The sequence below is a fragment of the Cucurbita maxima genome, unplaced genomic scaffold (genome assembly GCF_002738345.1).
Source record: "Cucurbita maxima cultivar Rimu unplaced genomic scaffold, Cmax_1.0 Cma_Scf00007, whole genome shotgun sequence".
In the NCBI taxonomy this organism is placed as follows: Eukaryota; Viridiplantae; Streptophyta; class Magnoliopsida; order Cucurbitales; family Cucurbitaceae; genus Cucurbita; species Cucurbita maxima.
The window spans coordinates 930,839-952,306 of NW_019272023.1; the positions used below are offsets into that span (position 1 = coordinate 930,839).

Below are 21,468 nucleotides of genomic sequence, written 5' to 3' on the forward strand. Positions count from 1 at the left end.
AGAACTGTTTGTACAATATAAACATATCTCGAGTTCCTCATTTCTACTTTCTTCTGTACTGTCCAGATATAAGTTTGAGGTTTTTTTTTTTTTTTTTTTTTTTTATCACGGATCATAGGCTCAACTAGATGCATCCTTAGTCTATCTTAGGAAAACAAATACATGCTTTCTAGGGATGAGTTGTTGAGCTATATTACAGGAATTTTAGCACAAAATGAGCTCGTCTCAATTGGGGGAAGACCATAGCTAAGAGCTCATCCTAAGGAAGAGATTCTTAAGCTCATATTTAGATCCTAAGGAAGAACAGGGGACGAACTCATTTGAAAGGAGTATAAACCTGCATTCTGTGGAAGGGGTGATGTTACTAAATAGGTTTAGTTGAACATGACATTACTGTTAAGGAAAGATGATGCTAAGGAAGTGCAAGCATGCTCTCTAAAGAAAATGCGACCCCCCATGCTGGCATGAGTTTAACCCAATGGAGAGAAGGCATGCTCCTTAATGGAAGATAAAATCATACATAGCTTTTAAGGCATGAGCTTATCTCAAAAAGAGGATCAGAGAGAATAATGACTTGTGATAAAAAGGCGTTGAGCTGCATAAGACCCAACAAGGTATGAGCGGATTCCAAAAAGGAGGATGTTAAGACAGAATAGTCTTGCATCCTATATGGGCACTAACTTGTCCAAGGGAAGAACCTTAGGAAAGAGGCATACATGCTCTTTTAAGAAAGAGGTGATGATTGATGAGTGGCATATCCTCGACGAGGTAGGAGCTCATCTCGAGGAAAAAAATGGTAGAAACGCTCTCCCCGAAAGAGGCGATAAGCTATATAATACTTCAGCCTTGTAGTGCATCAGTTATGGAATGCTCCTTTCCTCCCTTCTTATGGAAGAGGTGATGAGTTGACCTACTGTGAAAAATGGCTAATCTGTGAAATTTGATATGATATGTACTTTTCTTTTACTCGAAAGACAACATGCTACAAGCATGCTATTTCCAAGTCTGCAAGGGACATGTGTGTTTAGGTGATACCTCGTGCTTAGGTGAATAGTTCCGCACATAATTGTTTGATTTAGTATACTTGGAAATGTTGAATTTTTCTTCTCCAATTTTCCCTCTTCATTTACTCCCATTCGCGTTGAGTACTTCCAACGACTTACGACTTACGATTTAAATCTCAATGTCAAGGTGATATTTCGTTGAGAACATTCAAATCCATGAAAAAGATTTAGTTTAAGAGAATTGAAGTTAATTCGACGTATAAAATTATTTAGTAACCTTTCATGGACAAATATCACAAATCAGACACAATAATCTTCTATTTTTGAACATTTTAATCGAATCTCGGAAGCTTGGCTATTGTACCGAATAAGCATTGATCACGGTTATCTTGGAGAACGGTCCATGGTAAGGTTAAGGATTTTACCAGATATCATTCTCCATGTTTTTTTTACCAAACAAAACTCAATAACATCTTTGTGTTATGACATAATCAGGACAAGGACAGATCGTTTCCCCTTCCTTCTGCATTCTGGTTCTGGTACACAGTCGATGATTGTTTCCTCATTTAATCACCATTTGCTGATAAGCCTCGGATCTTCAACTCTTGGCAAGTCATACTTCATGCCTATTGCAATTGCATGATACATATGAGAAAATAAAATGAAAATGAAAATTACATAAAGAAAAAAATAACATAACCGATTTGGATGTATGGCAAAACCCCTCGCGCTGACTGCCAAAGCTGAGGCAGCAAAACGGCCATGGATGCCACCAGAAAGTGATAATGTAAGCCCGATGCACTCATTAGTGTGCCATAATTTGAAAAACTTCTCCTCCCTCACTGAAGTCCACTGCTAGCAGATATTATCCTATTTGGGTTTCTTTTTTCGGACTTCCCCTTAAGATTTTTTAAAAAGCATCTAATAGGGAGAGATTTTCACACCCTTATAAAAAATGTTTCGTTCTACTCAACCGACGTGGGATCTCACACCACGCCACCCCTAACTAGAGGGAAGTGCTCAGCCTCAGGCTTATATATATGTGGGAAGATCAAATGGTTAAGGAATAAACATAGATGATATGCGTATATACATAACAATTATGCCATCAAATTTTCTGCGGGGAAAGTCATTGGGAAGATTAAGCATACGGAAGACTGCTTGAAGATCGGTAAGAAACTTGAGCACCTTTCTTGGATAATCACTGTCCAGCCGTTACTTGGTAGACAACATATAGTGGCTACAGAAGTAGTCGCACCAAATTCATTACAAGTTATAGATGCAAAACCTCAGGCTCAATAAAAAAAATCCAAAAATTCTCACCAATTCATTGGTCACGAAACATTTTCCTGCAAAATAAACAAAGATATCCAAATCAGCAACCCAACATGGTTAACACATCGTAAAAGAATGGTAGGACAGAAGGCATACTGGCTCGGAACTACAGAGTATAGTTGAATGAACAGCGGACAGAAAAAACAATACACAAACTACCAATTCCATCATCAAACCAAGATATTGTGTGCAATGCTCCTTAAATCAACCTATCATAGATGCTCCTATGTGGCTAGGCCATAACTCCAAATTATTGGAACATGATTCTTTTTTGATAAGTATCCATGTGACTAATTGAGAAGACAAGTTACTGTCAGAACTGCGTTAACGCAGATGATGGATTTCTTATCAGTAGAAACGCACCATCACCAAGAAGGAAAAAGGGCGATGCACTATAGAAATGACAGTTTCATTCCTTCCAAAAAAGACCACAGGTCACAAAAAGGATCATCCATTAAAGAAATGGCAGTTAATTTCTTCCAAGAAAGACCACAGGTTCACAAAACTACAAAACAAACCAGGAAAGTGAACGCAACCAGTGTTTAGAAATTACAAATCAAAAGGCTTCATGGCAATTAGCTCCTTGCTTGCCTAGGAATACGCATAAAAAGCATTGCCAGATTGAGGTGACATGCACGACGAGAAAAAAAAAAAAAAAAAAAATCTTGGTTACATATAGAAAATAGAAAGGTATCAAACTAACCAAATAAGTTTATGTGTGATCACAATACTTCAATGCCTCAAAAGCGATAAAGAAGGAATCAAAAGCAACAAAAGGGATTTACGAATATACCCAGTCGGTTCAAGTACATTCACACTTCGGTAAATTGTAGCTCAATACACCCAGTCTGGTCAAGTTTCAATTCGGTTGATGACAATTTCCAATCCCGTAACTAAGATCCTGCTCTATGAAGGCTCCCTGTCAAGGAAGAATATATTCTATCATCAGGTTCAATGCCTGCTGCTTTCATTTCATCGTATAATTTAAAAGCTTCATCAGATCTACCATCCTTCGACAACCCAGAGATCAATGCCGTGTAAGTTATCAAATTTCTATTTAGCCCTCGCTGTGGCATTTCATTAAACAGTTCAAGTGCCGTATCCAAATTCCCACGAACACATTCCCCATTTATAAGTGATGAATATGTAAATGTGTCTGCCATTAACCCCCTTTCTTGCATCTCATCTCTCAGCTTGTATGCCTCCTCCATCTTTCCCTTCTTCCCATATCCATCAATGAAAGTATTGTACGTAACAACATTAGGTACCTTGCCCTTCGTCTCCATTTCCTTCAACAGCCTCTTTGCTTCTGCAAAATTTCCTTCTTTGCAGTAAATGTCAATCAAAGTACTGAAGCTCACTGCATTTGGAGCCACTCCCCTTTCTTCCATTGTGAGCAATAAACTCTTTGCTTCGTCTCGCCGATTCGACCTACAAAATCCACTGGCAATTATGTTATAAGTAAACACATCAATCTCGAACCCTTTTTGCTGCATGATATCCTGCAGCCTTAGAGCTTCGTCAAGCATCCCTTTTTTGCAGTACCCATCTATCAACGTATTGAATATAACTTGATTTACATCAATCCCTTTACTTTGCATGTCATTTACCAGCATCTCAGCTGCCTCCATCTCACCTGCCTTGCAGGCACCATTTATAAGAGCACCATAAGTGTAAGCATTTGGAACAAGTCCTCTCTCAGTCATTTCATCAAACAGAGCAAAGGCCCTCTTCATGTTTCCAGAATTAAAGTTCCAATTTATAATGGAGGTGTAAACATAAACATCAGGCTCTATACCTCTCTTAAGCATTTCATCGAACACCTTCTCTGCTTCTTCAATTTTCCCACTTCTTGAATACCATTCAATCAAAATTGTATACGTTGTTGCATTATAATCCACGCCATCTTTCTCCATCAAACTAAGAATCTCATTTACACAGCTCATATTCTTCCTTTCAATATAAGCATTCAAAAGAGTATTATATGTGAAAACATTGGGCTTAAATCCTTTGCCAACAAGTTCATCCATCAAAGCCTTGGCCCTTTCAACCTCCCCTTTTCTACACAACCCATCAACCACAATCGTCAACGAATAAACACTTATTTCCACACCTGAATCGACCATTTGGCGCAAGAATTCCAGAGATAATTCAACATTACCAGACCTCTTTAAAGCAAGCAGAAGGACAAGACAGGATCTCTCCTCAATCTCAAACCTATTCTTTCTCGCATAATCAAAAACTTCCAAAGCCGAATCAAACATTCCGTTATCCACGTATACCCTAAACAGCATATCACAAAATTTATCAACAAATTTTGGCTCACTGAGCTCACCTCCAATCGAAGAAACAATCCGTTCAGTAGTGCAGCGAAGATTTCCATCATTGACGATGAAGTTCAACACATTTTTCATTACAGCGAACTTCCGAGCTCGATACAACCTACAAATAAGGATTAAATGTGCCCGAAGATCGGGTTTCTGAGAAGGGTTTTGTCGGAGAAAGTTGAAAAAACTCAAACACGACTGAGTAGGAACGCTTGGATTAGACAAAACCAATTGCGTTACCCGAGAATCAAGATTTGATAGCAGCGATGGCGTCGTTTTGAAGGGTTTAAGGCCAGATTTCACAATCAGCTTCGCAATGTTCGTGGCCATCGCCTGATTCGCCATGGGATGATGGGAGATAGATTTCAATCGATTTCGTGCCTTCTCTTTTGAATATCTTCTGAGATCAAATTTTGGGCAAAAATTTGAAATGAATCCACAGAGCACTACTGTTCATCAAATTGACAACTTTCCACTCTAAATTATAAATTTGTATTAATTTAGTTTCATAACTTTTTCCTTTTATTTTTCTTTTCCTCTCCTCCATTTTTTTTAATAAATTCGTATTAAGAATCTAATTATTATTATTTTTTTTTTACATAAGATATTAAATACTATTTGATACATTAAGCCGAATATAAATTGCGTCAACCACTATGCAAAAATATAAAATAAAATAATAAATCTAGATACGTCTTTAATTAAAAATAATAATTTTTTTAATTAAATTATTTATATGATATGTATAATATAAATTATTTATTAATACTGACAGAGAAAGTATGGAATTATTTATTTATTATTATTTAAAAAAAAAGCATGGGAATTTTACTTTTTTGACCAAAGAGCATTTATTGCAGGGTGGAAAGCCAATAAAATTGAACACGAATGCACGTGTGGCTACAATAATTGTCCTGGAAAGTGTGTACCAATTCAAATTTCTCCATTTTTTTTGTTTTTTATCTACAAATTTTAAGTTATTTATACATGCACACAATTTCACAATTATACCTCAATATTATCAAAAATATTTAACGTTATATGTAACCATCTAACCCCATAGCTAGTCGATATTATCTTCTTTTGACTTTTACTTTCGAGGTTTCCTTCAAAGTTTTTAAAACGCTATACGGATAGGGAGATGTTTTCAGACCTTGATAAAGAATGTTTTGTTCCCCTCTACAACCAATGTTGGATCTCACAATCCATTCCTCTTCGAGCCCAACATTCTCACTGACACTCGTTCGTATCTTCAATCAATGTAGGACACCAAACGGTATGCTAGCATCCCAGTGTGCCAATTGAGGATGTTGGGCCATAAAAGGGGAGGATTGTGAGATTCCCTATTGGTTGAAAAGCGGAACAAAACATTAATTACAAAGGTGTGAAACCTCGTAGATGCGTTTTAAAAATCTTGAAAGGAAGCTTGAAAGGGAAAATTCAAAAAAGACAAATGATATTATCTACAATTATTATAGATTGTCACCACGGTCAATTAAGATCAGGACAAGTGAACGATTTGGCCAAACAACCTTTATCAAAATCTGAATAGTCATTAGCTCCTCCAACCAACCTTGTTATTATATCCCGAGAGAGGTCTTGAGTACAAAAATTAATGGCTCATATTTGAAAAATTATATAAGGACACAAGCGTTTAATGATTGATGAACTAGGGGAGGGAGGGAGGGAGGGAGGGAGTGGGGCCATTGGCAGCTGAGCTTCCAGCTAGAACCTTGTAGAGGAAACAAAAAAGAGGGCCATTGGCCCAATATTCTTGCCTTATTTTTCCAACTCACACACTCACACACACACACACACACACACACCCACCCACACACCCACAGAGACACCTAATTGTTTTATGCCTTTCAATGTCCTCATCTTCCCATCTCCTCTTGCTATAAATTCCACCCTTTAAGCCCTTAAAATCCAAACTCTTTTGGATCAAAACGCAGTTGTTTAGAGTTGCTGAGGCAAAAGGAAGGCGTTTTTGGGGTTTTGTGGGGAATTGGAGGTGACCCAGAACAAAAAGTTGAAAGCTTTGATGAGCAGAGAAAGCAGCAGCAGCAGCAGCAGCAGGAGGTATTGCAGAGGGGGAAATGGTGATTTCAATAATAATAATGATAATGGGTTTGAAGGTGGCGGTGGGTGCAAGTCTTTTGGTGAGAAGTGTACCAATTTGGTGAAGAAACAGAGGACTAAATTTTATATTCTTAGAAGGTGCATTGCTATGCTTGTGTGTTGGAGAGACAGAGGGGAGTCTTGATATCTTTTTATTATATTCTTTTACTTCATTTATAGATTGAATAAGATACATATTTATTTATATATATATATATATATATATATATATAGTAAGCTTGGTATGTGTATGATATTTTATTTTAGACTATAGTTTTGAATGATTATTATTCTTTTTATATCATTGATTTTTGGGTATATTCTTATATGGGGTTTACTTTTCATTATATTTCTCAAATGGGTTCTTTTTGGATCCCATTTTTGGATCCAAAAAATGGATCTTTTTGCTGTCTTTGTTCATACTTTTGTTCAAAATGTTCATATGATCTCTCTCTCGGTCTTTCCTTTAGTTTTTCTCGTTCGTTCAACCATAAAACACGGGAAGATTCAAACATTAGACTTTGAGAAATGGTCGTTCTCGAGTTTGCTTCTCTCACTCTCTTTTCTCCTTTTTTTTCCCGTAGGTTCATTGTCGCTTTGCTCTCTTCATTTCTTCCTTTCGTATCATCTCTCAAAATTATTTAGAATAACAAATTTCTCTTAGAAACGTTGCATTACGATATGGAAAAAAAATTTCCTTTATTTCTTCATTGTTAGATGAAATGATAGTAACGTGTATCAATCATATACTGATGGACATCAATTTTATAATGCTATTATGAACCAATGCAAATTGATTGATTTGATTTGAAATGGGTATATAGTGAAGTATGATGGCAAACACTTTTGTTCCCTCAAACCCATCAGCCACCATGTCCCATCTCTGCTTAACTTGTTTTTGGAGGACTTAGAGTTAAAATAGACGATATCATATTATTATAGAGATGAAAAAAAAATACTCGAAAATAGAGTTTTTGAGAATATTATAGAGATGGAAAGAAATACTCGAAAATAGAGTTTTCGAGAATATTATAGAGATGGAAAGAAATACTCGAAAATAGAGTTTTTAGGAATATTATAGAGATGCAAAGAGATACTCGAGAATAGGGTTTTTGAGAATATTATAGAGATGGAAAGAGATACTCGAGAATAGGGTTTTCGGGAGAGAGATGGGAGTAGTGTGTACGGTTTCTCTCCTGTTTGGCTGAGACATCCTCTGGTGTGGCCTTGTAAAAAGCACATCCACCACAGGTTCCTTCTTTTTTTCTTTATTATTATTATTATTTCATATCTTTGCTGGGGCCCCATTCCAATTCTCCATCATGTTTTTCCCTCTCCTTAAAACCCTCCTCTTTTCCTTACCCCTTTTTCTCACTCTTTCTTTTAATATTACTTTTTTAAGAGCTTCCCCCTAAACCCTTTCCTGTTAAATCATTCCTTTCTCCGGTTAAATCATTCATTTCCACGTCTAAATTGTCTAAGTATACGGGTTTGGGTTTAGATTTTGAATCGAATGATTCATTCTCTTATGGAAAAGGAACTATAACCTATGTCCACTCAAACCCACCACACTTATACGGCACCGTGCATATAGAAATAGAGAATAGACTCAATTCCTTAACTATTTTTAGTGGTCTTGTTTCCATGTTGAAACTATGAAATATGATCTCACTCAATCAACCGAAAGAAAGCAAAGCCGAGGTGGGGAAAATGAAATAGGGTTAGTAGCAATCTGGTGAATGAAAGAGGGACCCATATGTAAGATGAACACGTGCAATCTGCAAACGTTGAAAAATAAAAAAAAAAAAACCCTAAAAGAGGAATTTTTATATAATTGAGGATCAAAGCTACAACTGGTGACAATGTTGTTATACGTACGAACCAAGCTTGGCTTTCTCTAGTGCTCATGCACGTGTGCTTTCACATAAAATGTCCCCACTCTCTTGTTATGATATTCCTTTACAACATTTTTCAAATATAATCTTTGTATTATATAATTATACCTCATGTTCTACAGAATTTGAATGGTTGTACTTACTAAATATAAATCCATTTACCCAGAAATTCTGGGAAATGAGGCAACACATTTTGGTGTCTCGTGTTCTGCTTTGTTTTGTGGGCACACAGATCAATGGATTTAATCCTTCAATTTTCAAATTGGTCGGCTTCACTAACCACTCAACAAATATGGTATGGTATATCAAGAATGAAGTAAATGATAATCTTAATCAAATAGAATCTTTTCAGTTTTTTGTGTAACCCATAACAAAATTATGGATAAACAAAATGATTTCTTTCCATCCAATGGTTTGGATTCACGACTCTGTCCAATCAAAAGTGATCCACATGATGAAAAGCTTTTGCCAAGTTATATCATGCTATCAAGTCTCTAAGCATAAATGGGGTTGGAGCCTAAATGACGTACTAGTTATAGAGGTCATCTTCATCAGCCCCACCAGCAGATGTTGCAAATGGGTCAGATGCAGTTGATCCCGAGCTCTGTTCGAACCTGAATTCGGCTCCGAACCCTCTCGACTGCTGAAGTGTTTGTGCAAATGCCTGGTATTTGCGGATGTCCGCGTCGCTGACACTCCTTCGGGCATACTTCATGGATTCCTCAAAGTGAGCAGCCTTGATCTCGGCGACTTCGTCATCGGCATCCTCCTCCATGGCCTCAGGGTTCTCACTTTTCCTTCTCTCCTTCTCAATGTCCTGAAAAACGATAATGATCACTACTGCTGGCTTTTGGGGGTGTGGGGGAGGGGTTGGACTGCAGGCATAAAGAATAAGAAGTCTATTTGAAAGTAAGAGAAAGACCTTCTCGATGTTCTCTCTGATAGCATATTTGCAGGCACGCTGACAGATTTCTGTAATATCAGCACCACTGAAACCTTGAGTGTACTTGGCAAGGGCTCTGAGTTCAACATCTTTTGAAATGGGAGATTTCCTCAAGCAAGCCTTGAAAATTTGAAGACGAGATTCTTCATCGGGGAGAGGAATATAAATCAACTGATCGAGACGCCCAGGACGTAAAAGAGCAGGATCTATAATGTCTGGTCTGTTGGTGGCACCAATGATGAAAACAGTTTTCTTTGCTGACATTCCATCCATTTCTGTAAGAAGTTGGTTCAGTACACGATCAGCAGCACCTCCAGCATCCCCAACACTGCTACCTCTCTGCAAGTAATTGAAATGAAAAAGAAAAGGTCTAAGAACCCGGCAAAGGAAACTAAGCTAATATTTGCATATATCCATATGACTGCTAGATTATTCCTTCTGTTAAATACTAAACAGAAAAATGAAAAGATCTTCATCCATAAACAACACAACGCACTTGGGTAGCAATTGAGTCGAGTTCATCAAAGAACAAGACACAAGGAGCAGACTGGCGAGCCTTGTCAAAGATTTCACGAACATTGGCCTCACTCTCTCCAAACCACATAGTGAGCAACTCTGGGCCCTTAACGCTAATGAAGTTTGCTTGACATTCATTTGCAATGGCCTTTGCCAGAAGAGTCTTTCCACATCCAGGAGGGCCATAGAAAAGAACTCCTTTGGATGGCGACATCCCAAATTTCTCAAATTTCTCAGGATGTTCAACTGGATACTGGACCGTCTGCATAAAAGCAACAAAAAGTGAACAACAAAGATTATCCATGTGAAAATTAGAAGGGTTCAGAGAAGTATTGGGCAATACAAAAAATGTTATTGGTTTACCTCTTGAAGCTCCCTCTTAACATTCTCAAGACCTCCAATATCCTCCCATGAAACATTAGGTACTTCAACAACCTGATCAACAAAGCTCAAGCCATTAGGGTACATCCAAAGGAACGGTCTGAAGGGTGGGTGAAATGCAAATACATTAGCAGCACTGGCAGTCGTTTGAATATAAATGAGTACTACTTACCGTTTCACGAAGAGCTGATGGGTTGCTGGTTCCAAGAGCAGTCTGAAAATGCTCATTTGTAACTGCCATTGAGTTGAGTATCTCAGCATCTATTGAGTCATCTTCCAAGTCAATTACATCCATCTTCTCTCTAATGCATTGAAGAGCAGCCTCAGTACAGAGAGCTGCCAGATCAGCCCCAACATAGCCATGCGTATCTTTAGAAATCCTCTCCAAATCAACCTAAATAATACAGATTCACAGATTTCGATTAACTCTTAGTTATCACCAAAAGAAGAAGAAAGAAGTAAATTATTGGGGAACTGACTTCTTCAGCGAGTTTCATGTTTTTAGTATGAATTCGTAGAACTTCTAGACGCCCAATTTCATCAGGAACACCGATGTCTATTTCCCTATCAAATCTTCCAAATCTTCTCAGAGCTGGGTCGATGCTGTTGGGTCGATTTGTAGCCCCAATGACAATGACATGTGCACGAGACTTTAATCCATCCATGAGGGTCAGTAGCTGCGAGACAATCCTTCGCTCAACTTCCCCATTGGTCTTCTCTCGTTTGGGAGCAATCGAATCAATTTCATCAATAAAGATAATAGATGGTGCATTTTTCTCTGCTTCCTCAAAAGCTTTTCTGAGGTTACTTTCACTTTCACCGGCTAACTTGGACATGATCTCTGGTCCATTAATACAGAAGAAAAATGCACCAGTTTCATTGGCAACAGCACGTGCAATCAAAGTTTTACCAGACCCAGGGGGTCCATATAACAAAATTCCCTTGGGTGGCTTCACACCAATTGACTTAAATAGTTGTGGATGCCTCAGCGGCAGCTCGACCAATTCACGAATCTGAGCCATTTGCTTCCTAACACCACCAACGTCATCATAACCAACTTCATCTAATCTATCCTCATCCTCCCTTTTCACAGGCTCTCCGTCACAAAAGATCTCAGTGTCTGGGGCTACCACGCAGTATTCAGCAGGATCAGTCTCAATAACCTTGAACTCTACACTCCTCATTCCCCCTCTCACAAGAAAGAGGTCACCCTTCCTCAAAGGGCGATATGCCTCCAAGAAATAGGCTGCAAATAGAAGATAGTTGGACAGTCTTGAAATGATATATTACAATATTGTAAAGTTGGACAAAAAAGCAGACATGCTATTAGTGATATTCCAAATATGCATATTAGAGCACTGAAGTACTGGTTGAAATCAGAAAGCTCAATCATGCATGCATGTGCCACCAACAGATAAATGAAATGCATGAAGCCCTCAAAAATGTTCTGAAAATTCTTATGCGCATGGGAGAGAAGAGAGAAGAAATAGGATGTCAAACAAATGAATCCGGCACTGGTATGAATTATGAAGTTAAAAATAGGAAACTTACGTTTCAAATAAGCGTCAAAAAGATTTCCAGTAACCCCTTCAATAGTATCATCCACCGGAAGAATGTGTACACGCTTTCCATATTTAACATCAGCACATTGGTGAACAGAGATAACATCACCAAGCCTAACCCTAAGATTGCTTCTCACGACCTTGTTCATTCTTATTTTAGGTTCATCACATTTATCATCAGCAAGAGCAATGCATATTGTGTCTTTCCTCTTCTTACCCTGAATCCCAAACACAATGTAAAAATTTATAGAAAATAAGAATAACTGGGAATTAGTAATCGCAGGTCCCTCACATTAAAAAAAGAGGGGAAAAGAAAACAATCATAAATCTCCAACATGCATCTACTTTTTAATCTAGAATGAATGTTGCAGCAAGTTGAATATAAAGACAAGCAACGAGGTATACATATATTTTTTTTTCGTACAACAAGTGGGAGTAACAAGTGAGTATGGGGATTTTTCTGTTCAGAAGGTTCCAATATATTATTACCATAGGGTCGGCTTAAAAACGTTTGTAACTTTCACCCCAACCATAGACATGCAGGACGTGATGAAAAGATAGAACCCTGCCCTTATGGATTGTGTTCCCTCACTCTAGGCTACCACCTTAAATAAGCCCAGAATTTTTTTAATAAGGAACAAAGATGCCAATAATGGACCAAAAGAACAAGGAAGAGTGGTGCTCTAAGAAGTGGATACGGAACAAGACACCGCTAAAATCTATGACACACCCACAAGGAAATATTTATGAAGTTATACATTTTAAGAAACATAAATAATTTTTTATAAGAAGAATATTTAAAGTCAATAAGTTTATACATTTACATGCATAAAAAATGAATTGATATATTTCATTCCCAAAATTTATCAATTTTTTCCTATATTATTGTTTGTGCCTATTTATTATGCTTAAACAAGTGTTTAATACTTGCCAATTGAATTTTGTATCCACATTCACTCTTACGACTAGTATTTAACTCATATCTCTTGTGCTAACAGGTGTCTGAGTGTCCAGCACATGTTGTACACGAACCCATGAGCCACGTACCTCTCAGGCAGTGTAAATATGCTTGAAAATGAAGTAGCTTATGACTAACACGTTACAGCATACAACAAGTCCCAAGTTTCTCTCTTTTATTAATCTTAGTTTCACATTTCCAAGTACCTAGTGTTTACTAAATCAGAAGAGTAGAAATCTAAAATGCAAATTTAAAGCCAATAATAGCTTTACAATGTAGTTAAGCCATCCTGAATCATAGAAAACCTGAAACATTTAAAAGACATTATATTTTCATAGCAATTCTAAAAGCCAAGAAACAGTGATCGATGATGAGATGAGCTAAAAGTAAAAGTCAAAAAAATTAATAATAATTGGCCACATCTTCGACATTCCACAATTTTGCCAAAACATCCTCAACTTTTCTAATATATTTAATATTTCCACCATTCTTCAACTTATTTTATGTCTATATCTGAAACAATCAGGAGAATTTAGCATGTCCCACTTACTGATTACTACCTTAGATTTAGTGCAAAACATCCAATATCCAATATCATAGAGATGAAATAACGACTTTCACAAACTCTTTGAAAATGTTTCAGATAGAGGACCCCGCGGAGAACCCACAAACAATTGATTGAATTGAAATATGTTAAGACTCAGTACTCGCATTCACAACTATTAGCAACCTCGAGAAGAACTCGCATACTAAAATGGAGGAAAAGTAAAGGGACTGCTATGTATATGATTAAATTTCACTATCTAGAGTAAGTGTCAAATAGAAACTTAAAAGCCCAAAAGAAACAAAATAAGATTCCCCATCCGGAACGAAAATGGTATATCCGGATCCTAGGGTACTCAACAAGCTTAAAACCTCAAACAATAAAAGAGAAATTCCCAAATCCATATGGGATAAACAACCGGAAGAAGAAGAAAAATTCCAATAAATCAGAAAAATTTGCAAAGAATCCGAGGTAAACAGCTAATCGAATAAGAATCATCAAACAAAATGCGCGGACGACCGACCTTAATGAGGATCGTATCCCCACGGAAGAGTTGAAGCTTCTCCATGGTATCAGGATGAAGAGCGACCACCGAGTTATCATCGTTGATAGCTTCATCGACAACAAGTCGATTTGGGGCCTTCTTCCGCTCCAAAATGGCGGTGCTGAAGTCCCTCTTCGTACCCTTGCTGGAGAAACACAAAACTGGCCTCAAATTTCAAGAAGATCATAAACAAACACAAGGGGGAAAGTAGCATTTCAATGAGAACTAAATCCTAGAAGATAATGCGGATCTGGGAATAGAAAGGGAAAAAAAAGGGGCTTACGAGTCTGACGATTCGGGTTGATTGGCCATAATCAGCAGAAACGGAGGGACAGGCAAAGAGAATCAGAAGGAGAAAACTTCCTCCGAACTTGCGATACTGAGAATTTGGGTAAAATGCTCAGACGATTTGCGATATTTGTAGCAGAAGAAGAAAGATTTCGGCCTTTTCTTGTTCGGAAAGAAAGGTTTTTGATATCTACACCGAACCGTTAATTAAACTGTTCATCTAAAAATTTTAAGAATATACATTTGAGTTGTTAAGTATAACAAAATATTTAATAATGATAATTATTAAATTAGGGTAAATATCATGTATTTCTTCAAGATTCATATCTTTGTAACTTAAAAAAAAAAAAAAAAAAAAAAAAAAAAAAAAAAAAAAAAAAAAAAAAAAAAAACTAAATTTTCCCTTCTACCAAAAATATAGTTTAAATATTATAATTTATTTTTATAGTTTAATAAAAAACAACTCGAAACTATTTATAAAAGTTTTTATCAAATTATAAGTATGAAATTCCAACTTAATTTATAATTTAATAAAAAAAAGCTATTTATTTATTTATATTTTTTTGCAAGTTCAAAATGTGAGACATATTGTTCATTTGAAATGTCAATAAATTTAAATAAATTAAAGGGAAAATATGAATGATAAAATATATATTATGTATCCTTAAAAGGTTCATGAATTTACAAAAATACATATATTAAATTTGTTGAGATATCTACAACAAGAAAAAAAGATTAATTTAGACCATAAAATAATATATCTATACCTACTAACATCGTTTTAAATTTAAAATTTTCAAATTAAAAATCTAATCTCAATCGAGTACAGAAAAATGAAAAATCCATAGCAGGAAGTTAAAAGAAGAATAATTTGAATTTTTGTGAGTTGGGTTGAAGATGGTCTTTCTCATCAGCTTTAACTGTGTACAATTTACAGGAACTGAACACACAGCCCTCATTAAGAACACAAGAAAAAACGTTAGAAATTAAGTAGATTTTCCTTTTCCATGTCTATTTTGTACAAAAAAGCAAAAAGAACTTTTTAGATACAAATCCAAGATTGTGAACTACTTACGTGGGCAGCACTGAGCTTTGGCCATGGCTGAATTCTAGATCCAAGATTACAGAATTGCATCTTTTCTTTACTAATTTCTGGATTCGAAGGCGAACAGCTTCGCTTCCATCTTTAAAAAAAATCTTATGAGGAGGCTTTCTGGAGATCAACTGTTGAATGCTGATGGTTCTTTCTTGTCGAACCCGAAAAAGGAGCAACTTTGAAATGCATCCAAGCTGCTTGCTATCAAACGGTTTAAGCTGCTAAGGCTGTCCCCTAAAATTAGTTCCTCGTTATGGTACTTGTTAGTCTGTGGAAAATCCAAATCCAACGGGCCTAGAGAATCAGGCTGAGAATAGAAAACAAAACAAAAGTTATCTTTATTCTGTATTCAAGACTCTGCAAGACAATCACAATTCCACAAAATCATGTGAATGTTAATACAGCCACGAGATTTCTCGAACATAAACGAACATACCCAATAAATGTCAGCTAGTTCGTCGATATTGTTTGTCTCCAAGATCTGTGGGTTAGCCTGATATTCGTCCTTCGGATCTCCTTGAATGTGATCCTCACTAGGGCTGCACTCTGATCTAGGTAAATCCTATGAAAAATTTGAACATATTAGAACTAGATCCACTTCCAAGCAATCATTTTTCATTCACCAGCTGAGGTTATGCTGTTTATACAAGGCATTTGCCAAAACCTACTTCAGTCATGTGGCTGGATCCCATGGAGTTAGTTCTAGCAATATGTTTGCAACCACGTGCAGAAGAGAATGTGAACGAACTAGAAACGTCTTGAAGGATGACTGAATTCTTTTGAAATGAGAAGGCATCGCATGTCTCTTCGGCATCCAATATGGAGGATGCATGGGGCACCAAAGTTGGGTGAGAAACTGTCTTATATTGCTGTCTGGATATATGAGCAGCAATTGCAGCATCAAATGAATCACAGCTGAATGGGATCTGCTGAAGACATTGGGTGCCTTCGGCAAGAGGAGTGACAACGCAGTTGGCATCCACATCCTGAGAAACTCCTGAAAGTAGGTCTCCAATGCTTATGTTCGTAAGGCTGTCAGCCCATTCCCCAGCTGATAAGGAAGTCCCATTGCTTGACTTCAGGTCATCCTAGTTATTTAAAGATGAAACAGTCAATTCAAAAAAAAAAAAAAAAAAAAATTGAGAGAGAAACCAAGCTTTGTCGACAAAAAATGAAGAAATACAAGGGGAATACAAAAAAACCAACCCCAAAAGGAGCCAAACTAAAGTAATACATACAAGGTAACTAATTATTTAACAAGTTATTAGAACAGTAATCATCAGTGAGAAAAGTACAGAGCAAGGCAACTTTTTGACATCAGAACATCAGTTAGATGACAGTACAATACCATTTATAAACAGAATATTGTCAACCAAAAATAGTTAAGAGAGAAGAAAAATACCACATCCTCAGATCGTTGGATGATAGTTGTATCAGCAACATTCTTTTTATCCCACGACATATTTAATGCAGGATTAGAGGACTTTGGAAGATCATCATTTGGACGTGCGGATATGGACCTCTCTGTCTCACTGGGCGCAGTAGGAGTTGACATATTTTTACTCAATGTACCTACTTCATTCTTATTGAAGTTCACAGGTTGAGCATCAATTGATGCTACATCCACAATTCTTCCCTCAATATCCCTGGAATCCATGACATGATCATCTTGAATGCAGTATGCTGGTACAGAAGTCTGTAATTCAACAGACCCATGTTCTTCGTTGGAACACCAACCATACCTTCAAAAAGATTTCAGGTCAGTTATGTTGTTAGTCGCTTATCTTTTTAAGTAGAATGCCAAAAAGGAAAAAACAACTAAACCTTAAACGAAAAACTTGGGGCCTTCCAATTGTTGCATAGACATCACCGGCACTCTCAAAAGAGTCTTGTGCCCATCTCTGACAATCTGCCAGGCTTTTCCTCTGGATACTGTATGGAAAAAGCATAAGCTCTCCATGAGCAGCACTTGAATTACCCCATTTACGGCTTAGATGCTCTAAAACTGATGAAATTTTCTTGCGAGTACTGAGAGTAAGCTCCAAATGTGGATTGTGTTTATCCTGAACAAAAAATCGACCCCAACATTGTTGTAACATCAAAATGCTTAACATATAAACTGATTGACACAATCTCTATTAGTCTCACCAATTCCAAGGCTCTACGAGTACCATCATCAACTGGGAATAGCTGAAGCTTCAGCTTTGTAGAAGCAACATCAATCAAGGAATTTGGCTGAAGAGAAGGCAATAGAAGCAAGGGGCTCCCAGCAGGATCAGTATTCTTTTTTCCTGGAAAAAGTTTGAGAGCAGCTAGTCACAACAGTGAAGAGATTTAACACATTTTCCTTATCCTTTTAACACAAGGATAGATTTTGCAGACTACCTTTCATATATAGAGTTTATAACAATTTAAAAAGAAAATTAGAAGTAGATGACTTACCTAGAGTAGTTTGGTCGCGTAAAACATCCATATCAGTGACAGTGCGCTCTAAATGCTCAGCAGCATCAGCAACCAAAGAAACACCTGCTATTGCAGCTTTTTCCCATTTTTTATATGCAGCTGATGACACACCTCCTTCTAAAAGTACAAATATCAATGTATAAATATTCTCTTGCTTTACATTAATTGTGCAACCCCAAATATATAGGAAGTTAAAACATCTTTTTCCCTTTTGATAAAATACATAACATCTTATTTTCATCTTCTCAACAGTTATTTTCCCATAAAAGTTCATTTTGGGATCAATTTACTAACCTGATCTTAGATAGCACATTCAAAAAATTGGACAAAGGAAATAGCTAAGGAAAGGAGAAATTTAATAGAAAACTTATTAATGTACTCAATCTTCTAGAATAAACCAACAAAACCCTCTCGGAGAAGAGCTCGCACCTGATTTTCTTCTCTGCCTCGATGGTTTGAGAACTGTGGGATATCCACCATTGTTTCCACGGTTAATACCAACATTCAAATTGCGTTTTGACACAGTTTTTCTAGGGCCCAATTTTGGAATGTTTTGAGTGTCAACTAAAACTAACTTAACTGCAAGCCCATCATGCCCTAAAGCTCTACTCTGATTTGAGACACCATTGGCTACTGGTGGAGGGCAGTTTTCTCCCTGCAACAGACGTTTTCTTACATTCTTCTTCCGATCTTTCAAAAGTCGATGCTCCTTCATGTAAAAGTGAGTTGGTCAGTTCATCAGCACATGAAGAAGAAGAGTTTCAATCATAGAAAGGCACCAAAGGATGGGATGGATTAGATAGTTCTGACTAACCAAGGCTTCAACAAAAATCTTGAAACGCCGTGGTTTCAGGTGAAGTTTTGAAGCTTTGCAACTATATTTTTCCAGTAACGACCACCTGTTGGACATGCCAAATATAGTGAGAAAAATCACATCTATGTTATACTATTTTTCTCAAAATAGAAATCTTTCTTATATTTTATGTAAAGTAGTTAGACTGAACAATGAAAATTATAACAACTCGTTAAATTAACACAGAAATAACAAATTTGCTCAAGTATCAGTCTGACTTCTCCAGATGCAAAAAGGCCAACATTCTCAACAATGACGTCATATGACATTATGTCAGAATCCAAACTAATTTCCATAACTTTTCACACATAAACCCAGCAATCAATCAAATGAAAATAACCACCCACATTTGGAAAGCATAGGTAAGATTGAAGGAATGGCAACAGAATAACTAGTAATAATTATTACCATCGAAGCATTGCAGCATTAGTATCCTTAGAGTTTTTTGCATCCAGACATAACCCAGGAGCCAACAGCTTATTCATACGCCTTACTAGACGGTAATAATAATGTCTGACCTGTTGAAAAAAAATTGAAGAATATATATGCATAAGAAGGGATTAGAGTACAAGTCCAAGGATTAACTTTCCAACAGAAGACCGTCTATAACAAGCACCTGGTCCTTGTTTTTGCTTTGGACATGACAAGTGATCTTTTCAAAATTCTGCACAGAAAATATGAAGCAGTCAGGAGGCATCCACAGTAACAAATATGCAAAGTAAGGCGACATCTACATGCCTTGCCAACTTGCCGTAATGCAGTGAAGAAACTTTCCTCCTCTTCCCGTGTCCAAGCAGCCCATTGTCGAGTAGGCCTTTTGGCTGCATGAACCAATAAAGAATAATTAGAGGCAGGAAATTTGTCAGATTTAGAATGTAAAAGAAAAGGTCAAGAAAGTACCAGGCGGTGGTTCTATAACATGATCGGGAGTTGATGCTGCAATGCCTTGATCTCCAACATGAGCAACGAAAGTCTCTGAATGAAGATGTGTCTCTGAGTTGGAGGCGACAATTAAATCTGTCTGCATTTTATATTTTTTAATGAACTTATTTACTCTTGCCCTTCATCGACTTCCGAATGATGCTCCTAAGCATCAGAAACCAACTGCAACAATGGGTAATCATTTCAAAGTCAAGAGGAATCAGATATTTTCTTATAGACAAAGGGATTGAAAAGAGATAACTCATTCGAGAGAGAAAGGCACTCATAAATAGAATGTCTTTATCCAAATCTAATCATTTATAAGCATCAGGAGAAGCCCCCAAAAATGTTAACAACGGTAGAGTTTTCTACAGGGTTTCACGCTCCCAAAAATTAAGAATAAAAGTAGAACATAAAGAGTAGTTTCTTGCGTTCATCAATTCATAGATCATCAAATAGAATAAACTGGATCAATTAAGTAGAACAGAACTCATGATTACTCATATATAGCCTTAGCAAGCATCCATATTTATCCAAAATCCTGTCGCACAAAAATGCTAACAAAACCTAATTGCAGTAATTCAATAAAATACCTACCCCAAATGAACTTATAACTCACATACTAAAATTGTGTAAATAACCGAACTTCGGATAGAAACTCATCATTGCCAAGCGGCTGAGAATTGTCAACTGATTCAAATAGCTTAACCCGAAATTAAATCCGAATAACGATCACTCACCTAAACCTTTCATGAAACAACTAATTAATCAAATTGCGTTAAAATTCCTCTAAACCAAATTCCTAACAGACAATTGAAAATAAAGATTCTAATAATCTCCGCTCCATTTCAGGTCCCCGGAGATGATTTAGGGTTTCGAACTGCACCCATGGTCAACTGAAAAAAAAATCTCCAGAAAATCAACAAACGAAACGAAATTGTACACAAAACTGACAATACCTGCGAAAGATTCGAGAAATCGAACAATCTGTAACGCCAAAAAGCTTCGAATATTAGACGAAAACGATGAGAGCCGGAGAAAATTTTCCGACAGCCGTCTACTGTTGAGGGATGAGAAAGAACAAAAGAAAAATAAAAAATAAAAAATAAAAATAAAAATTACTTTGTGAAAAGGGGAAAGACAAATTATTAAAAAAAATGTGTAATTCCTCAAAATGCTAAAAAGAAACAATTTCTGAATTTGTGATACCTAAACATTTACTTCCCTCATTTATTTTATTGACAAAAGAGAAAATATCTAAAAAAATATTACTTAACCTTATAATAATAATAAAATATATATTTTCTAATTAAATATACAAATATAACTTAAAAGATGGCAAATTGTGTATCTTAAACATATAAAAACTTTTTTTTTCCTTATTTTTATTTTTTCTTGGGCCCGTTACGTATAGCCGTCAGCCTCATAATTTTAAAACGCATCTATTGGAAAGAGGTTTTCACACTTTTGTATGTTTCGTTCTCCTCTCCCGGGATCTCACAATTCACTCCCCTGGGAGGCCAACGTCCTCGCTAGCACACACCTAGTAGTTGGCTCTAATACCATTTGTAACAACCGAGCTCACCGATTTGATCAGTTACATATCGTTATCAGCCTCATGATTTTAAAACTCGTAAGACAGTTTCTCAAATTTTAAATAAATAAATAAGTTATATTTGAGGGGTTAGGAATAATCTTTTCCATTAGGATAATATTT

General features: G+C 36.6%; 4 protein-coding genes across 11 annotated transcripts; 1 reads left to right on the forward strand and 3 right to left on the reverse strand.

Moving 5' to 3' along the window:
• Positions 1-1,935: 1,935 nt before the first annotated feature.
• On the reverse strand, positions 1,936-5,142 carry LOC111482505 (pentatricopeptide repeat-containing protein At2g32630). Of its 6 annotated transcripts, none has more exons than XM_023128323.1 (4): positions 3,608-5,142; positions 3,133-3,258; positions 2,328-2,353; positions 1,936-2,244 (listed from the first exon to the last, which is right to left on the reverse strand). In XM_023128323.1, the coding sequence occupies exons 1-2, from the start codon at positions 5,009-5,011 to the stop codon at positions 3,199-3,201; spliced, it is 1,464 nt and encodes a 487-aa protein (XP_022984091.1). In that variant the 5' UTR covers positions 5,012-5,142; the 3' UTR covers positions 1,936-2,244; positions 2,328-2,353; positions 3,133-3,198. The 6 variants fall into 6 exon arrangements, with proteins under 6 accessions (XP_022984091.1, XP_022984090.1, XP_022984088.1 ...); XM_023128322.1 differs by having other exon boundaries at positions 2,328-2,346; positions 3,127-3,258; XM_023128320.1 differs by having other exon boundaries at positions 2,328-2,346; positions 3,127-3,258; positions 3,346-5,142.
• A 1,395-nt stretch (positions 5,143-6,537) lies between these two features.
• LOC111481804 lies at positions 6,538-6,932 on the forward strand. The gene has a single exon (XM_023127402.1). It carries the CDS (start codon positions 6,711-6,713, stop codon positions 6,930-6,932), a length of 222 nt encoding a protein of 73 aa, XP_022983170.1. The 5' UTR covers positions 6,538-6,710.
• Positions 6,933-8,985: 2,053 nt separating this feature from the next.
• Positions 8,986-14,623, reverse strand: LOC111481578 (cell division control protein 48 homolog E). The gene is made up of 9 exons (XM_023127078.1): positions 14,414-14,623; positions 14,110-14,275; positions 12,074-12,302; positions 11,002-11,768; positions 10,695-10,916; positions 10,505-10,576; positions 10,122-10,403; positions 9,605-9,964; positions 8,986-9,499 (listed from the first exon to the last, which is right to left on the reverse strand). Exons 1-9 carry the CDS (start codon positions 14,440-14,442, stop codon positions 9,212-9,214), a joined length of 2,415 nt encoding a protein of 804 aa, XP_022982846.1. The 5' UTR covers positions 14,443-14,623; the 3' UTR covers positions 8,986-9,211.
• Positions 14,624-15,269: 646 nt separating this feature from the next.
• LOC111481579 (TSL-kinase interacting protein 1-like) lies at positions 15,270-20,873 on the reverse strand. 3 transcript variants are annotated; one of them, XM_023127080.1, is made up of 14 exons: positions 20,711-20,873; positions 19,731-19,934; positions 19,569-19,651; positions 19,447-19,494; positions 19,239-19,348; positions 18,792-18,876; positions 18,407-18,686; positions 17,957-18,091; positions 17,663-17,805; positions 17,339-17,577; positions 16,917-17,256; positions 16,183-16,602; positions 15,951-16,076; positions 15,270-15,821 (listed from the first exon to the last, which is right to left on the reverse strand). In XM_023127080.1, exons 2-14 carry the CDS (start codon positions 19,855-19,857, stop codon positions 15,639-15,641), a joined length of 2,319 nt encoding a protein of 772 aa, XP_022982848.1. In that variant the 5' UTR covers positions 19,858-19,934; positions 20,711-20,873; the 3' UTR covers positions 15,270-15,638. The 3 variants fall into 3 exon arrangements, with proteins under 3 accessions (XP_022982848.1, XP_022982849.1, XP_022982847.1); XM_023127081.1 differs by having other exon boundaries at positions 15,270-15,782; positions 17,957-18,094; XM_023127079.1 differs by having other exon boundaries at positions 17,957-18,094.
• Positions 20,874-21,468: the final 595 nt, after the last annotated feature.

What these genes read in the sequence shown, in the direction of transcription:
- LOC111482505 (XM_023128319.1), bottom strand. Translation starts at nt 5,011, where the DNA reads ATGGCGAATCAGGCGATGGCCACGAACATTGCGAAGCTGATTGTGAAA.
- LOC111481804 (XM_023127402.1), top strand. Translation starts at nt 6,711, where the DNA reads ATGAGCAGAGAAAGCAGCAGCAGCAGCAGCAGCAGGAGGTATTGCAGA.
- LOC111481578 (XM_023127078.1), bottom strand. Translation starts at nt 14,442, where the DNA reads ATGGCCAATCAACCCGAATCGTCAGACTC. An exon ending in CATCAGCTCTTCGTGAAACG is followed by an intron (nt 10,577 to 10,694) that starts GTAAGTAGTACT and finishes TTTGTTGATCAG; the next exon opens with GTTGTTGAAGTACCTAATGT. An exon ending in TCGACTCAATTGCTACCCAA is followed by an intron (nt 9,965 to 10,121) that starts GTGCGTTGTGTT and finishes AATTACTTGCAG; the next exon opens with AGAGGTAGCAGTGTTGGGGA.
- LOC111481579 (XM_023127079.1), bottom strand. Translation starts at nt 19,857, where the DNA reads ATGCAGACAGATTTAATTGTCGCCTCCAACTCAGAGACACATCTTCAT. An exon ending in CATTACGGCAAGTTGGCAAG is followed by an intron (nt 19,495 to 19,568) that starts GCATGTAGATGT and finishes TTTTCTGTGCAG; the next exon opens with AATTTTGAAAAGATCACTTG. An exon ending in GATCCAGCCACATGACTGAA is followed by an intron (nt 16,077 to 16,182) that starts GTAGGTTTTGGC and finishes AATTTTTCATAG; the next exon opens with GATTTACCTAGATCAGAGTG.